The sequence below is a fragment of the Dipodomys merriami genome, unplaced genomic scaffold, assembly GCF_024711535.1.
Source record: "Dipodomys merriami isolate MVZ:Mamm:240054 unplaced genomic scaffold, mDipMer1.0.p SCAF_35, whole genome shotgun sequence".
In the NCBI taxonomy this organism is placed as follows: Eukaryota; Metazoa; Chordata; class Mammalia; order Rodentia; family Heteromyidae; genus Dipodomys; species Dipodomys merriami.
The window spans coordinates 13,046,865-13,065,538 of record NW_027205048.1 but is presented as its reverse complement, the minus strand read 5'-3'; the positions used below and the strand labels follow the sequence as shown (position 1 = coordinate 13,065,538).

Below are 18,674 nucleotides of genomic sequence, written 5' to 3'. Positions count from 1 at the left end.
CGGGGCTCAAAGCTGCTCAGAGCAGCAGAGCCCAGCATTGTGGGAACCTAAATGTGGCCACAGGAGATGGGGGGGGGGAACAGGCGAATGGTGGCCAGCTCAGCTAGTTTAACCAGCTGGCTTGGAAGGAAGCAGTGTGTGACAAATGTGCTGGGGAGTCTTCAAGCTTTTGTGTGGAGTGGGGAGACTCATGCTCCCAAGTTTCTTCTAGCTCTCCTTAGGCTGGGGCCAGGTGACAATCCGCAGCACAGGGTCAGGTAGAGCAAAGTGTGCCATTATGTCTACCCCTTGTCATCACAGCAAAGCACATTTGTGGCTGGGACATGCAAGAAGACGGAGGCTAAGTGTGTGTTGAAAAGTAGAAAGGCTGTGTGCATGTGCATGCATGCATTTGTGTTGTTAAGTGTGAATCTACCAAGGTTGTTTGTACGTGTGTCTACTTGGGCACTATAGAAAATATGTAGCAATGAAAGTGAATCACTTGTCTTGAAGGCTGAGTAGGGAGTAGATCCAGAAGGAGCAGAACTTGCAGTAAGCAGAGAGACAGTTGGACTCTACAAGGTGAAGGATCAAGCCAAGGATGCAGTGACCTGCAGTGTCCTGGCTTCCTGGCTTCCCCTTGTGGAATGTCCAGGAGGAATATCAGGAAATTGTCACCAACCCCCGCCTCCACACCTCCCAGAAGTCTTTACAGACACATGGGGAGGGTCTTTTGGGTGGAGGAATAAGATGTCAGCCAGGTGGGACCATCCTATGAATGGTTTCTTGGCTTCTTGTAACATGAAGGCCCTGAACCACTTGGAGAAGAAGGTAGGATACTTCTTACTTTGATCAGTTTCACTGCTCCTTAGGCACTGGGAGAAGTACCAGGACCCCAACCTGCCCTGAGGGAAGTGGATCTTTCCAACGTGCGCCAGCTTGGAGGCGCTAGAGGCCTAGTATCACACTCCTATTCCATCTATTCCATGCTTCCTTCGCAAACACTTTCTCTGGGGAGAAGTGCTGCTGGGGAGCGGGGAAGCTCCTGAACAGTAGGGAAAGAGAGGCCTGGGGGAGCAGGGCAAAGGCCAAACTATACCTGTGGAGAACCAGTCATGTCTTGACTTTGTAAAGACCAGGTCAGTCAGGAACCGTTTTCTGGAATCCACACAAATAAAGAAGTATTTTCTTGGCTGTTTGATAACATCGTGTTCTGGCTGTAAAATCTGAGGACATGTTTGCTATTGCAACATTATTTTTAATGAGCTGTTACTGGCCTGTCCTGCAGTTAGTATTGCCAACAGTGAAAAGTATCACCGTGTTTGCAGGTAACACAAGGAACAACGTATTTTTGACCCTGAATTTCTGTTTAGTTTTAATCTCTGACACAAGTCCTCATTTTTATTCCAAACCTGAGGGAAATAGAGATCTATCTTTACTGGCGGTCCAGGCTAACAATGCTGGTTTACTGGGCTGAGAGAATCCATTTTCCATCAACGGGAGAGGACAGTCAACGTTTCGGGCACAGTAGAATCAATTGTGTCCATTGAATGGAAGCAGCCTGGCAATGCATTGGAAGGCAAGGGAGACCAAGCAGGCGCTCCCCAGCGGTGCCGCTCTGATTGTGTGCTCTCTGGAATCTTCTCAGCCTTTTGTTTTCTTCACTGCCACCCACTTTGGGCTCCCTAGCTTCTTAAAACCTTTAGGGACAGGAGTGTGGGCACACCAGGACCCCTCCTCCACCCCCTAGGGTTTGAAGGCAGCTGGCGATGCCCAGCTGCTAGGTTGCCCGCAGGCACCTGTTTCTTGCCGCAGACCAGCTTTTCCACAGGCTGCCCACTGACAGGGTGGTGGCCACAGGCGTTGGGCAGGACAGGAGGTCCCAGAAAGGCTGCTTCCCAGACCATGAGTGCTGATGGGCAGGGCAAGTCTGGCCAGGAGAACGGACCACATCATCATGGCTTCCTCTGATCCTGGCACTTGGCAAGTCAAGCTGCCAGACAGCTGAAGTTCCCCAGCTCAGCTGAAGTCTCCATCTCCTCCAGAAAGTAAGACCGGCCAACCCGTGCGCTGGTTAGCCCTCATGGCTACCCTCCAGCTAAGCTACACTCCAAGATCATGCTTCTGGCACTCCTGTAGGGTCAATGGAGCTGCACACTCTGAGCCCAGCAACCTCTCAACCCCAAGCTCTCTGGGATCCTGCTGGAACCGTGGCTTGGAAAAGAGAGTGAAGCCTCAGCCTTGAACTCGGAAATACTGGTTGTTGTTAAGCTCCACTGTCACTTAGCTCATTTTCTCCAACTACGCAAACCTAGGCCTTTACCTTCCCACCCTCCATTCTTCCCTGCTCCTAAGACATTTCAAGCCACAGAAGATACTGGGCAAAGAGCCTCTTCACGGTGTCAAACAAAGCCACCTCTGTCTCTGCCGCCTGCTGGATTATAGGGGTGTGCATTGAGGGCAGAGTAGCACAGAAGCAGAGAGAGAGGGGGGGGCGGGTGTGTATGTGGGGAGAGTTTCCCAGACATCTGCTCTGGGAAAATTTACCCAAAGTCATACACTCTTGCAACATGAAAAGCTTCCATTTTCTTTTCTTTTTAATTAATTCAATTTCACAACAACATTAAGTGTAACAATATTTTGTAGAGTTTTTTTCTTTTTCTTAAAAAGGGATTAAACCTGGGCAGAGGTGAGGGAGACTAGGGATGATGAGAGGGGACGCAAACTACTGCAGAACAACAGGTGTAGCAGACAGAAAGAAAACAGATTGGGTAGCAGAGCAAGGAACCCTGCGGAGTTGAGGGAGAATTTTACAAGAAATCTGTACATTTATCAAATAAGTTAAGATTCTCCTAAATTGATTGTCCTTCACTTAAAGCGCTCCGGTATGTCTAGCTTACCCCCTGGGCATGGCTACCTAGCCTTGCTGTCTTTCTTCTTTTCCCTTTCCCCTGTTTAATTTTCTTTCTACACTAATGACTGCCATTATACGGTGGAAAGGGCTGCATCCGTCATGGAAGAAGGAGCAGGATTCTGAAAATTTTGTACAATATTGCACAAGTCTAAGTACAATAGTTCCCGCAGAACCACAACAAAAAAGGTAGAGGAAGGAGATTTTTTAAAAAGGGAAAGAAACGCTTATTTCAAAAGAGGGAACAAAGTAATAATGATACAAATTAATAATAATTTACTGACAAGTGAAATTCTCCTAAATAAATAAGACCACTCCAACCCGGCCAGATGTGGAGTTCTGAATTTGTTGTTGTTGTAGCTGCTGTTTCGTCTCTTCCTTTTACATACTTGGTTAGAGAATTCTTCAGTCACAAAGCCAGACAGATGAAAAGGGTAGTTGCCACAGACCTTTCTGGGAGAGAAAATGGACCTGCGTGGCGATTCTTAGTAGACAGGGCTCAGATTCTGAAAACTGGGGAGGATAACTGGCCATAAAGGGGAAAACCACACCCACGAATCCAGAAATAAAAAAAGAATTACCAACCGACTCTTTCTGTGGATTCTGAAAATAATCCCACAGAAAAAGGGAAGAACCTAGAGAGGTTCAAATTTTGCGCAGCTTTTTCTTTTATAAAAATAAAAACGAGAGAGAGAGAGAGAGAGAGAGAGAGAGAGAGAGAGAGAGAGAGAGAGAGAGAGAGAGAGAGAGAGAGAGAGAGAGAGAGAGCTACTACGGTGAAATGAAAATTCAGGGCAAGGACTACACATTTTACAAAAGCTTTTCGGCTGAAAGAGTTGACCTAGGAATGTTGTCTCTTTTTTCTTCTTCCTGTTTTCTGTTGACAGTAACCCAAATCAAAAGTAAGAGAAGCGCCTCAAATCCATTAGGGATGAATTAACTGCACGCGCACACGCACACACACATTAAAAAAAATGCATCGCAAATACTTACAAATCGCTACCCATTGGGGGGGGAAGGGAGGGCCAGGCGGTGCGCCGCCCGCAGCCACGGTTCCCAAGGCCACCGGACATCTGGGCGCCTTTGGGCCTGGCCAAGTCTCCTGGGGTGAGGGGGTGGTCCAGAAAGGTGGTCGGGCATCTCCCTCCCTCTCCCCTCTCGGGCCTCAGACCGGCCTGAGCAGCGGCACGGAAGAGACCACCGGGTGCGAGTAGTAGACCGGATGCGGGAAGGTGAGCAAGGGCTGGCTGGCCGGGACCGGGGCCCCCGCGGCCGCGGCCGCCGCGCCTTCGGCCGCCGAGTTCTCGTGGTAGAGGATGGGCACGCGCACGATGCGCTGCGCCGCGGCGTGGCTCAGGTTGGCCGCCTCCAGCTCGGCCGCCAGCTGCCGCTTCCACTTGTTGCGGCGGTTCTGGAACCAGATCTTGACCTGCGTCTCGGTGAGGTGCAGCGACGCGGCCAGGCCGGCGCGCTCCGAGCTGCTCAGGTAGCGCTTCATGTCGAAGGTGGACTCGAGCTGGAAGACCTGGCTGCGCGAGAACACCGTGCGCGTCTTCTTCTTGCGGCACGCGGGCTTCTTCTCGGGGCTCTCGGCGCCCTTCTTCCAGTCCTCGGCGCCCGCCGCCGCCGCCGCCGCCGTCCCCGCGCCGGCTCCGCCCGCGCCGGCGCCCGCCGCGCCCGCCGCGGCCTCGCCCTCCTTCTTGCCTTCCTCCGAGTCGCTCTCCTCCAGGATGATTTCGTCCGGACTCTTGGAGTCCAGGAGCTCCTTGTGATCCGGGTCGGCCTTGAGCAGCGGCTCGGGGGAGTCCCGGTCGGTACCGGAGGCCGGAGAGGAGTCTCGCAGGAGGGCCTTCTCCGAGGCTGGGGAGACACAGACAGACAGACGGACGGACGGACGCACACGCACACCCACCGACACAGCCGTGAGCGAGGCCCGGCGGGGCGTCTGCGGGCAGCAGGCTCCACCCGCGCTGCCCCCCTTGTGCCCCCCAGCCCCAGGCCTCGAGGCCTCAGTACCCCCTCCGAGGAGACCTCTTTCCCACGGGGCAGAACCAGGGGCCCGGGGTCCTGGGACCCCCACCACCACTCCCAGGGGCGGGTGTGCAGACGACCGCGGAACGGCTGCCCCTTCCACCCTCGGCTCCCCGGCCTAGGGGCCCCCCCAAGGAAGATTCGCCATCTGCTTGGGGGGCACCCGGTTCTCCTCCTCCTTCTACCCGTGGCCCCATCCAGCCCCGCTCCAGCCTCTTTCGGGGGATGGGGCAGCGCTGCACCCGTGGAACCTGCTCCGCCGCTTTTCTCACCAAGTGGGACTGGACGCCGGGGCCCGCGCGCGCGCTGCGGGGCGCGGGGCTCGGGGCAGGGGCCCAACCCCGGGTGTGCGGGGTCCCAGAACCACGCTGGGAGTGGGCGGGGGCGGGGGTGTGGGACCGGCCCGCGCAGGCAGGGAAGGGGAAGGAAAGCGCAAAGAGAGGTCGGTACCTTCTGGTCGCGGGAGGTGGCCGCCGGCGGGGGTCAGGGTGTAGGGGTACCACCAGGCCGGGGAGCGCTCCAGGTAGTGCGCGGGCAGGGCAAACCTCTGCGCTGGGATCTCAAAGCGGGGGAAAGCCAGGTCGCCCACCTGCGAGAGCGCGAAGCCCGCGGCGCCCTCCAGGGCCCCCTTGGCGGCGGCGGCGGCGGCGGCGGCGGCAGCGGCGGCGGCGGCGGCCGAGGCCGGCGCGAAGAGCGTCCGTGGGGGCGGCTGGGGCTTAGGGGGCTGCCGGTGGTGATCGCCGTTGAGCAGGTTCTTGATGGAGAACGGGGATTCCTTGGGCGCCGGCGGTGGAGGCGGCGGCTGCGGAGGCGGCGGCGCGCTGGCGGTGCCGGAGGCGTCCGGCCCGGGCTCCGGCATGGTCCCGCTCTCCTCCTCCTCCGGGTCTCAGGGTTGGGGGTGTGTGGGGGGGCGGGGGAGGAGGGAGAGGGAGAACGGGACCAGGCGGGCGGCGGGGCGAGCCGGCGAGCAGCCGGAAATCAGACCATTAACGGAACTCAACTACGGGGCACCAAGTCGGGGGCCGCCCGGGGCGCAAATCGAGCCGTGGGAGGGCGGGGTGAGGACCGGGCCGGGGCGGGCTCGCATGGGGGGGTGGGGGAAGGGAGGGGTCCGGAGGGGCGGGAGCGGCCTTGCCGCGGCACCGGGGGAGCGAGGGGGCCCCGGCGGCCGCCGCCGCAGCTCCCGGGGAGGAGGCGGCACGAGCCGTGCCTGGCTTGGGGCTGCGTCAATCCGGCGCCGGATGCTAATGATGAAATCAAAATGTCATCCAAGTTAAATGCGGGGAGTATACGGCGATTGGGCGCGTACAATGGCAAATGGGATTAGGCAGACGAAGGCGCAGCCGAGCCCGGGCCCCGCAGCCGCCTCCGCCAACCGCCCCCTCCTCGCCTTCCCTTGGATTTTGGCGCTTTGGCTTTAGGCTATGAGAGCCCGCCTGTTATTGGCTTTATATAGTCCAATTAGGCAGCAAATGAGGACAAACCTATTAGCACAAAAGGATATTGGCTCCGGCTAAAGAGGCACTCGGAGCGCTCCTACGAGCGCGCAGCGAGAGGGCGAGGGACCGGGAGCCGGCGACGCCCCCGACCGGCTGGAGCGCACTGACAGCCGCGAGCCCCGAGCCGGCGCCGCCTACCCCCCCCCCCCCCCCGCAGCTCGGGACCCGCTCCCCGCCGCTGGGCCTGCGGGAGGGGGAGGGGCGGGAGGGTCACCTCAGGGTTACCCGCGCCCGCAGCTGCCGCTTCCCCCGCCCCAGGGGCTTGGCGGTGGCCCGCGGGCCCCGCCGCACGGGGCCCAGAGCCAGGAAGCCACCGCGGCCCGCGAGGAACTCGGCCCTGGCCTACCCTTTGGGGTCCAGCGGCCTCAGCATTTCCCCCCAAAGCCTGCTAAGAAGGGGGCCGCCGCGAAGAGGAGAATTTGGGTTCCCCATCCAACCGTCTGACCCGTAGGAAGGGGTGGGGGGACATCCGGGAATGAGTTGTTGCGGGGCGTCTGCGGGCTCACGACTCCGCGCGGTAGCCTTTGGCCTGGCAAAGCCAGCCGGAGGGAGCCGTCCTGGGCGGGAGGGAGCACGGGTGGGCGCGCGTGTCTGCGCACCCGCGGGTGCGCGCAGGTCCCGCGGACGCCCGCGCGTCCCTCGTGCGCCTGCTTGGGGAGCCGCGTTTCTGCACCGACGGCCGCTCTCCAAAGGCCACTGTCCTTTGATGCCAGGGCCCTCGACTTGAGCACCAACTTCAGAGTCTGCGGTCCTGAAGACAGCACTTTCCCCCCTGGGAGGCGTGTGCGGCAGGCGTTTGGAGCTACCTAAACGCTTTACTAGTGGCCATGTGACCCGAAGGAGCCACGGAGTCCCTTCCTCTGTCCAGGCAGCCCGTCCCGAGGGCCTCCAAGTCTCTGGAGAAGCACTCCGGGCCTCCGAAGGACAGCTGCACGGAAGATCATTGGATTCTCCCGGTTTGCAAATGGAGCCCCAGGCCGCACAAAGAATCCGAAAGGCAGCGTCCGACAAATCAGAAATGGGGGTGGAATGGGAGAAGGGGTCCTACCTGAAAAATAGCTATGGAATCAGAGAAAGATAACACACTCCTCACCGCTGGCCCCCTGCCCATGCTGCCAGGACACCTGGTGTCTTCTGTGGTGCCTTCACCTCCCGGCGCTTTCTTATTCGTTAGGTCCAGCCTTGCCTAAATTCATCACTGTCCCGCCTGCACTGACAGACGTGGCTGTTTGGGGTCCCTAAGAAAGAAGGGGTGTTATTTTGTTTTTTCGATCCTATGGCGCCAGACCCTCCACGACCAAATCTCGGTTGGGCACTTTTAATGTTTTAGCATTCACCTACAGCACCGAGCCCGACCTTTGGCTAGTAAATGGCGCCTTCACGAACAATTGTCATTATTGTTCCTCTGAGTGTGTACAACGCTTTACTGGAATGCAAAACAGCACACCATCCAAAATCCGGGTTGGAACCAATCACCAGCCTAGAACTTAAGTAAGGCGGGTCTCCTGCTCGGATTTTATAGGTAGAGACAGGCATCCAGAGACAGGACCCAGCCCAGGTCATCCAACCAGTGCGACACAACCCAGAGGTCATTCTCTCCCCTCCCTCCCTCCCCCCGCCCCGCCCCCTCCCAACAGTAAAAATCCTTCTTTGCGCATTGACGATGCAGGTCCTGTGCGCACTGCCGGCTTTTTCAGACCCGGTGGCAGATGTGGAGGAAAAGAGACTCTTCACCCCCTGTGGGTGTGTGGGCACTGCGTGCAAACTTGCTGAAGTTCTGTCCCACGAAAGTCTTTAAACTGAGAGACGCAAGGAGCTGTACCTCTGCGGAAAAGGCTGAGGATATAACCTGAGTGAAGAGCACTTGCTAGGGGTGGGGCTCTGAGCTCAATCCCTAAGATCAAAAAAACAAACTCCCTGTAAACGAAAACCAAACGCCAGGAAGTCCTAAAGACACACACACACACACACACACACACACACACACACACACACACACACACACACACACACACACACACACACACACACACACACACACACACACACACACACACACAGAGCAAACCCTGGGGGTTCTGTCTAGAGAAGCGGCTCTTGGTTGGTCCCTGGTCCCAGGTCTAGGATGAGGAGGAGTTTGCCCTGGTTGGCAACACCTGTGGTCTTGCGCGCACGTGTGTGTGTCCCTTCCTGAGGGGTGTGCAGGGGTATATATGTGTGTGTGCGCGTGTGTGTTAACCAATGGGAGGGATCTCTTGTGCATCCGCATCCCCAGCCGGCCATCTCCGGAGTTTGGGTTGAAGGGCTTGAACATAGGCACGTTAGACGAACTCTCTGCTTTCCACTTTGAGAAAAGCTCGCACTTTGGGCCGCGGCTGGAACGTCGCCGTTCTTCCGCCCTCTGGCGAGAGGTGTTGCTTCTCCTCACCATGGCTGCAGTCAGCGTCAGGCAAACGGCGCCCTCTATGGGTCATGCTCTACACCAAGACTCCAGGCTGGCCTGGCACCAGACATTTAAAAGCCAGCCAGCAGCCAAGGAAGGGGGTGACATTGTTCGAAAAGAATTGTATTCATTACCTGACTTATGGAACGGTAACCCCTTTGTAGAACACCTTAAGAATAACAATAAAATTATATTTTAAAAAAGCCAGTGAGGTCTTACCCTTCCCTACCACCATTAACAAACAAAACCAGCAGGGAGTTGGTGGCTCATGCCTGTAACCCTAGCTATTCATTCAAGAGGCTGAGATCCAAGGATTGTGGCTGGAAACCAACGGGGGAAGAAATGTCCGTGAGACTCTTATCTCCAGTTAGCCAGCAATATGCTGCAAGTGGAGATGTGGCTAAAGTGGTAAAGCACCAGCCTTGAGCAAAAACGCCAAGTGAGATTGGGGTCACTTCTGCAGGAAGTTCTCCCTGCAGCCAATTCCTTCATCCACTAATCTGGCAAGACAGGCAGACAGGAACACAGCCACAATCGTGGTATGTTTGCCATTTGGGGGCTTCCCCTTTTGGTGGCAATATTGAAATGAGAGGCCACCCCCCCTCAGGACACTCTGCTTCTTGTCTTTAGAAATTTGTGGCAACCGTTTCCATTTAAGCATATGACAATTAAATCGTTGAGGGTTCTGATGCCGAATTAATTACCCAGTAGAAAAGGGATCAATTGTGTAAATATATCATTTATGTAATGAGTCCTGGCTGTGATTTAGATGTCCAGATTGGTTTTTCCTCTAGCTCTGTCCTGAAAACAAGTCTAGCCTTTGAGCTAGGGCCAAACAAACAGCCTCTATTAGGTCTGAATCCAGGGCATTAAGTGGCCCAAATAGATAGGGGGGGTGGGGAGAGGGAGGGCAGGTGATACAGGGGGCTGAGACTGTGGGAAAATTGGAGCAATTTGCCAAAATGAGCCAAGTTCCTTCTATTATTCTTCCTGTCTCTGCAGAAAATTACTCTTCAGAAACAGGGAGTGGAAGTTAAACATCCCCTTAAATGACACTTCAGGCTCAGCCCATTTCACCCCCCCCCACTCTCTACCAGACACTGGGGGCCAATTGTGATGGCCTTTTTCGGGAGAAAAAAAGAAGGTATCTCCTTTGGGTTTCAGGAGGCAGCGGAGGCCCCCCAAACATTTAACATTCTTGGGATCACCCAAGCTGGCCATCAAGCATGGAGCCTACCAGCCAGGCTCATTGCTAGAGTCAAAGCTGCTCCCAGCCAGTGTGGACAGCTCCTCTGGGGAGAGGCAACGGCTGTCTCAAAGTGTTTTAATCCACCCAGCACTCTCCACGAGCGTGCATTTGTGTTACTCGCTCCTGTCTCCTGATTCCTGCCTCCCCAGGTGAGGAGGGCCCTCTCTTCCCCATGTTCACCCTGAATCACATTTATTGGCCTCTTATAGCATGGGACACACAGCCATTCTTCCCAGGGACCACAGATCCCAGCACACAGAACATCTCAACCATGTGTGTGGAACGTATCAGTGGATCATCTGCCATCAGGGAGCTCAGAGTGGCAAGAAAGGATGCTACAAAGGCCTGTTCAGTAGGTACCTTCTGTCCAGCCTCCTAGGGAGCTTCTCTTCTCCAAGCATCAGTCTCATAGTTTCCAGGCTGCCTCTAGACCTGTCCTTCCCTCACCCATCACATGATAGCCCTAACTCTGGTTCTGCTTGTGCACTGGAGGTAGGGTTAGGGTCATTCAAGGCTTTTGCTTGAGACTCAGTTTCCTCATCTGAATTTCAAGATCACTACCTTGTGATTATAAAATCCTTATCAGCCCCGCAGCAATTCATGAAGTATGTCTGGGAGAGCTGTCCTGAGGGAAGGGGATGTGACGTTCTCTGTTTTAGAGTGTGAAATGTGGAACAGAAATGGTCCAGGAGGCCCTGGGGAATATTGAGATCACAGGAAGTAATTATGCATCAAATGCTTTGTATTTGTCAGAAATTCATTGCTTAATTGATGTTTTATTGCTTCCACTGACATGTGTGATCGGAATAAAATTGCATTTAGAGGCAAAGAAGTGGAATTTATTTCTACTTGTATCTTAATGGGGGGGAATAAAGCATCAATTAAACAATGAAGATGACATATATTTGATGTATGATTGAAAAAAAGGAATATCAGTCACTGAAATGTTATTTTACAATTTGCAGTTATAGAGCACTTCGAAGTAGGGGCAAGGCACAGTTCACATATTTGCCATTATTTAAAAATAGTAAAAAGTGTATCACTGGTAAGTAATCCAGGAAACACTCACTTTTGGCAATATAAGAATGAAACCAGTAAGCATCTTGTCACATTACACAGCTAAAGAATAATAGATCTTTCAAAGATTTGAGAAGGAACACAGAGGCCCAAATCATGAGAGGACCTAGTAACAGAGCAGGGCTGGGTGCTGGACTTGATCTCCTTGAATTCAGATCTTTGTTTTACAGAAGAGGGAACTGGGGCTCAGAGGCATTGCTGAGCCACACAGCAGGTACTGGACATAGCAAATTCAGGATCTGAACCCAGGTCAGCCTAACTCTAAGGTTCTCTTTTGCCATTTGGTCCCAGATATTTTGCAGACAAGAGAAGAAAATAAAAGGCACTTGTCCGCGCAAGCCAGAGAAGAATGAGGTGATGCTCAGAAGAAAAGCTTTGTGAAAACAGAAACCATGAAAAGACTGGTTGTCATTTAGAAGCGAAAGCCATCAGATGTATGGAGAGAGAGGAAAAAAATGGAAACCACAGGGAAGCACACAGGAGTCCGGAAGAGGGGAAGCCAATGCAGATTCAGCCAACTTATGCCACCTTCCCATAGGAGATCTTTAGTTCAAAAGTTAGTTTATAAAGGAGAGGCCATGGTCAATTAAATTTGTAGCTACTTCGTAAAGGAGATCCTGAATCAAGCTGAATGTTTAGAAATCAATTCCAGATATTCTTGCCTTTATCTTTTTATTATAAAATGGGAAGTTTAGTCCTTATTAAAACAACAACAACAACAAACTTAGGCCCTCCACATACAACTCAAAGGTGCCTATGAATTCAGAAAAAACAACTGGAAAAATTCCTGTCACAAAATGATAAAGTGTTAATATCCCTAATGTATAAAAAAGCATTTGTGGATCATTATAAATATATCCAACAGTGATATAAATCCACCCATCCTCCTTCAAAATGGAATGAACAGCTGGGGACATAGCTCAGTGTAGAAAGCATGTCTAACCTGTCAGATTATGAGTTCTATCTGCCAAACTTAAAAAAAAAGCATATGTAGTTTTCAAGTCATAGAACTAATGAGCAAATCACAACCACCTTTCTAATATTAAATTAGCAAAGATAAAGAAAAAAAATAAGGATCAATTGCTCATGAGGTTGGAGAGAAATGGGCATTCTGAGCTCACAGTTGGAAATGCAATATGGATAAGACCTTTGCACCATCTCTAGGACTGCAAAAAGAAAATAACAACCTCATACTTAGATGTATTCTTGGGAACATATCCTAAAGAAATACTTGGAAGTTCAAATATATACTCATCCTGTATAAACACAGACATATATTCTGTTATATGTCAGATAATGAAACCAAAACAAACAAATCATGATATAGGCAAACTGTGCAATAGAAAACCACTTAAGACCTGGGAATGTGGCTTAGTGGTAGAGTGCTTGCCTAGCATGCATGAAGCCCTGGGTTCGATTTGTATGATAATGTATTTTTTGTATCAACTTAATAAAAATATTATGGAGCTGGGAGTGTAGCTTCATGGCAGAGGGTCTGCCTACCATTGTGCCCTGGATTGGACCCTCAGAACTGCACATCATGGAGTAATAAGGATATGCAGTGTACACACAGTTTCTTAACAAAAAAAAGTAGGTGAATATATCAGAGACAAAGTGTGTGTTTTGGTGTGTGCACAGAGGAAAAAGAAGTCTTTGAAAAGAATAATAAAACATTCTACATTCTAAATTATGGTCAAAGGGTAAAATTTAGTTTTTTTATTGTTGCAAATGTTTGAGTTCTGTACAATAAGCAAATATTTTTGTAGTCAGGAAAAATATTTTTAGGGGGAAAAACTGCTTTGAAATAAAACATTGAAAGGAAAGAGGTTGAGGTTGAAGTATTACTATTATTTATAACAAATTACAAAATGAGCACGAAGAACTAGTGGGCTTCTATTAAGCACCAATTTGCCTTGAAATCTAGGGACAAAATGACTGTATTTTGTTTGAACAAATAATAGTAGATTGGAAAGTCGCTTAATGGAGAAACAGATATTAAGGGTAAATTCAGGTGGCTGTGCCCGGGTGAGAGGAGCTAGCTCAGTCAGTGTAATAACAGGTGTGTCCCCTCTGCAGGTTCCAACAGAACATCAGGCTCACCGGGGTTCACGTGCATGCAGAGTGTTTATTATTATTTTGGTAGCATTGTTATTCCTAGCTAACAATGGGCTTTAGAATTTGGTTTTTCTTTAAACTGAAGACTTGAGTATCTATTTACTCTTTTTAGAAAGGTAATTGGGTTTTGGCAGAAAGAGGAAGCAAGATTTTTGTTTTGTTTTGCTGTTCCACTCTATGGAGAGATGAGAGAAGAGCCTAGATAAGGAGACAAACGAGGCCAGAAGATGAAGGAACTGTCTTCTTCAGGATTATGGGAGGCTCTGGCCCCAGACAGCATGGCTGTGGGCCATAGGGTGGGTAGAGATGGAGAGGGTCAGTTTTGCCGCAGTTTACAAAAAGGCCATCAAGAGCCACCTAGCCCTCATGCTGCACCCCCAACCCAAGAGTAGGATCAGCTGAGTTCCTTCTTTGAAAGAGAAGAAGATGGCCGGGCGCTGGTGGCTCACGCCTGTAATCCTAGCTACTCAGGAGGCTGAGATCTGAGGATCGCGGTTCAAAGCCAGCCCGGGCAGGAAAGACCGCGAGACTCCTATCTCCAATAAACCACCAGAAAACCGGAAGTGGCGCTGTAGCTCAAGTGGTAGAGCGCTCGCCTTGAGCTGAAGAGCTGAGGGACAGCGCCCAGGCCCAGAGTTCAAGCCCCACGACCGACAAAAAAAAAAGAAAGAGAAGAAGATGGAATAATTCAAGAGATGGAGGAGCGGAAGACTTGCTCAGAATAAATCAGAAGCTAAAGGTGTCCAGACAGCAGGGGGCACAAAGTCCTGCCCAGTGCCTTTTGCAGGTAGAATGTGGCTAGTAGGAACTCTGCACATCCTGTGCTAGCAACATCACCACCCTTCCTGTATGCTGCACCTTCCTGCCAAGTCTCCTCAGGGAGCATCTGCCTGGCTAAGTCCAGGTTATGTGCCTGTTCCAGCTACCAGGGGTAAGGAAGACAGATTTGCCCCAGTTGCTTTAGCAGGAGCAAGACCCAGATGGCAATCCCTTGGATCTGTCTGGTGTTCCCACCGGACAGCAGCCAATGCACGGCCAGTGCCCACTGCACTACTTCACGATGGTGTGGAAAGAATTAAGTGAGAAAATGCAACGAGGTACTGGTTGCATTATAGCTCACACTGTAATGCTAGCTACTCAGGAGATTGAGATCTGAGGCTCGAGGTTCAAAGCCAGTCCAAGCAGAAAAGGCTGTGTAAAACTCTTATTACCCTGCAGAAAGCTAGAAGTGGAACCACTTGAATGAGAGCTCCAACCTTGAATAAGAAAAGACCTGAGTACTGGTGGAGAGACAGAGAGAGACAGAGAGACAGAGAGACAGAGACAGAGAGACAGAGAGAGACAGAGAGTTGGAGAGAGACAGAGACAGAGAGACAGGGAGAGAAAGAGAGAGGCAGAGGGACAGAGAGAGAGAGAGAGAGAGAGAGAGAGAGAGAGAGAGAGAGAGAGAGAGAGAGAGAGAGAGAGAGAGAGAGAGAGAGAACACTTGGCACAGAGCCCAGAACACAGGGTTGTCTACTGTGATCATTGTTACAACACGCATTATTCAGTTAATTACTGCACATGAGACCAAAACTGACCAATTAGAATACACACTGCCAACATCCTGACTCCCTAGAGAGCAACACAAATTTTGTGCAAAAGGAGAAGGCCAATGTACAATATAATGGATTTCTAAAATGACAGCTTTTGCATAGAAAACATTCCATTCAAAAGGAGGGGTAAAACTTCATCTAACCAATAAAGATTTAATCAATAATTAAGGCCAGTAACCATGAACATGGTGTTCCACTGAATTGGTGGATGGATGTCTGAAAGTTCAGATCAATTGGGAAGAAGAAGCTTCTGGAATAGAGGCTTTTGGATTTCTTCTCCATCTTTTTTCCCTCTTCCTCATGACAGATCCTAAGTTCTAGGGGCATATGTCACAGGTGGGAGGGGCTAGGCTTTGAGATTTTAGCTAATCAGGTGTAAGTGGGCGTGCTGTAAATACTTCTGGGAAGCCTGTTTAAGGTTTGTAGAATATGCTGCCCAGATTAGGCCTCCCCAGCCCAGTCTTAGTTTTGGCATCTCGATTTAATGCATGAAGGAGCTGAAGCTGGGGGAGGGGGGCGGTGGGGCACGCTAAGCAACATATTGAAATGTCACACAGTGAAGTGTTGAAATTGCAGGACTAATGAGGTCAGTTCCTCTCTTTGAGAACCATGCTTATTGCAACACACCAGATGGTGGTCTCATTTGTATCCCACAAAATGTAGCATTTTCAAGTGCAACAAGTTTTGTCAAATGCATATACCTGTGTAACCACCACCAAATCAAGATAAAGAGCACATGTGTCTCCCTAGAAAGTTCCAGCTTCTTTGCAATTACCCCCTGTCCCTTGGCCTCAGTCAACCATTGACCTGCTTTCTGTTATTATAGATTAGTTTTGCCTGTTCCAGAATTTCATGTAAATGGACTCATTTGATATCTGCTGTTTGGAATCATGTTTCTTTTGCTTAGCATAACATTTTTGGGATCGAATGTTGGTACTAATTTATTCTTTTGTGTGGCTGACTGGTGTGTCATTGTATGGACGTACCATTATGATCTGTTCACCTGTTGAGTTCCATTTAGTTTGCTCCCAGTTCTAAATGTCTAGGAACATTTCTGTGCAAGTCTTTGCATATACAAAGTCTTTGCATCCCAGAGTAGCAGTATGTTTACAAATATATGAAGTTTACCTTTTTTTATTGTTAAGGTGATGTACAGAGGAGTTACAGTTACATAAGTAAGATAATAAGTACATTTCTTGTCAAACTTGTTACCCCTTCGCTCATTCTTTCTCCTACTTTCCCTCCCCCACCCCACCCCCATGTTGTGCAGTTCATTTCCAACCTCTTGTCTTCTGTATATTGCTGTTGCATTGGTTCCCCCTTGTCCTTTGTCTCACCATTCTGTTGTTCCCCTTCCCTTCCCTAATTCAAAATAACATAAATACAATACCAGGGAACCTAAATCAAATACAGTGACAGCAAGGATATACCATAGGGGGAAGAACATCCAAAGGAAACAAAAAAATCACATAGTACATTAAAAACAACAACAACAAAGAAAAACCTCTTGTGTCCATGAATTCATTTCCTTAGCATAATCTATATGGTCAAATTTACATAACTATTGAGCTGTTCTGCTCATCTGCTAAGATTATCTTAGACGTATACTAATTATTGCAAATAAGGGAAACTATGGGACCTATGTTTCTTGGGTCTGGCTTACTTCAATAAACATGATTTTTTCCAAGTCTTTCCATTTCCTTACAAATGGGGCAGTGCCATTCTTTCTGATGAAAGCATAGAATTCATATATATATATATATATATATATATATATATATGTATATATAATATTTTCTTGATCCATTCATCTACTCAAGGGAATCTGGGTTGGTTCCATATTTTAGCTATGGTGAATAATGTTGTGATAAACAGTTGTGCTGGTAGTTTTAGCATGGCCTTGTTTATGATCATTTGGATAAATGCCCAGAAGTGGGATTGCTGGGTCATAAGGGAGCTCTATGTGGAGTCTTTTGATGAACCTCCATACTGCTTTCCAGAGTGGTTGAAAAAGTTTACACTCCTACCAACAGTGCAGTAGTGTTCCCTTTTGCACATCCCCTCCAGTATCTGTTGTTATTAGATTTCTTGATTATAGCCACTTTAACTAAGGTGAGGTAGAATCTCAATGTTGTTTTGATTTACATTTCTTTTATGGCCAGAGAAGTTGAGCATTTCTTCATGTGGCTGTTGGCCATTCTTATTTCCTCTTCAGAGAAGTCTCTTTTTAAGTCTTTAGCCCACTTATTAATGGGGTGGTTGTTTCTTTGAGCGTTTGTTGCTGGGGGATTTAATTTTTTGAGTTCCAGCTATATTTTATTTTGTGCCTGGTCGTGGGGCCTAAACTCTGGACCTGGGCGCTGTCCCTCAGCTCTTCAGCTCAAGGCTAGTGGTCTACCATTTGAGCCACGGCACCATTTCCGGCTTTTTTCTTTTTGCTTATGTGGTGCTGAGGAATTGAACCCAGGGCCTCATACATGCAAGGCAAGCACTTTACCACTGAGCCACCTTCCCAGCCCCCCAGGTATATTTTAGATATGAGACCTTTGTGCGTTGTATGGCTAGTGAAGATCTTCTCCCAATCTGTGGGCTTTCTATTGATCTTGCTAGCTATGTCCTTTGCCATGCAGAAGCTCTGCAATTTCACGCAGTCCCATTTGTCCAAACTTTCTTTGATTTGTTGTGTTTCTGGGTCTTTATTAAGAAAATTTCGGCCTGTGCCAAGGATTCCCAGAATTTCTCCGATTTCTTCTTGTAATGTTTTTAGAGTGTCTGTTTTCACTTTGAGGTCTTTGATCCATTTGGAGTTGATTCTGGTATAGGGTGATAGATATATAAGGATCTAACGTTAGTTTTCTACAGGTGTTGAACCAATTTTGCCAGCATCATTTATTGAAGAGGTTGTCTTTTTCCATCCTATTTTTAGGCTCCCTTATTGAAGATTAGATGGCTATAGGTCTGAGGGTTCATTTCTGGGTTTTCTGTTCTATTCCATTGGCCCTCAGGTCTTTTCTTGTGCCATTACCAAGCTGTTTTGATTACTATGGCTTTGTAATAGAGTTTGAAGTTTGGTATTGATATTCCTTCAGCAATGATCTTTCTGCTAAGGATTGTTTTTGCTATTTGGGGTCTTTGATTGTTCCATATGAGTTTTTGGTTTGCTTCTTCAATTTCATTAAAGAATGAGTTTGGGATATTGATGAGTGTTGCATTGAATTTGTAGATAGCCTTTGGCAGTATTGCCATTTTCATGATGTTAATCCTCTCAATCTAGGAGTGAAGTTTTCAGTTTTAAAAAGTATTTAATAGTATTTTCATTTTGAAAAAAATGATTCAAAATTTGATTATAAAAATTACTTAAAAATTTTTTTCTGTCGGTAGTGGGTCTTGAACTCTGGGCCTGGACACTATCCCTGAGCTCTTCAGCTCAAAGCTAGCACTCTACCACTTGAGCAACAGCACCACTTCCAGTTTTCTGGTGGTTAATTGGAGATAAGAGTCTTGCATACGTTCCTGACTGGGCTGACTTTGAACTGCGATCCTCAGAACTCAGCCTTCTGAGTAGCTAGGATTACAGGCATGAGCCACTGGTGCCTGGCTTAAAAATTACTTTGGATACATCTGTTGTTTTTTAGGTAAGATGTGCTCTTGGCTCTTGGAATGACCTGTCTATGGGATATATATTCCATTAGATGACCATAAATAAAGCTAATAACTTTTGTTTAGCCTCTAAATAGAGTATGTGTATAAGTTTGAACAGGATGCTTCCTTCGGG

General features: G+C 49.4%; 1 protein-coding gene across 1 annotated transcript; it reads right to left on the bottom strand.

Annotated features, from left to right (window-relative positions):
• Window positions 1-2,591: 2,591 nt before the first annotated feature.
• Hmx3 (H6 family homeobox 3) lies at window positions 2,592-5,908 on the bottom strand. Its single transcript, XM_069987917.1, has 2 exons — window positions 5,372-5,908; window positions 2,592-4,750 (listed from the first exon to the last, which is right to left on the bottom strand). The coding sequence occupies exons 1-2, from the start codon at window positions 5,778-5,780 to the stop codon at window positions 4,056-4,058; spliced, it is 1,104 nt and encodes a 367-aa protein (XP_069844018.1). The 5' UTR covers window positions 5,781-5,908; the 3' UTR covers window positions 2,592-4,055.
• Between the last annotated feature and the right edge of the window lie 12,766 nt (window positions 5,909-18,674).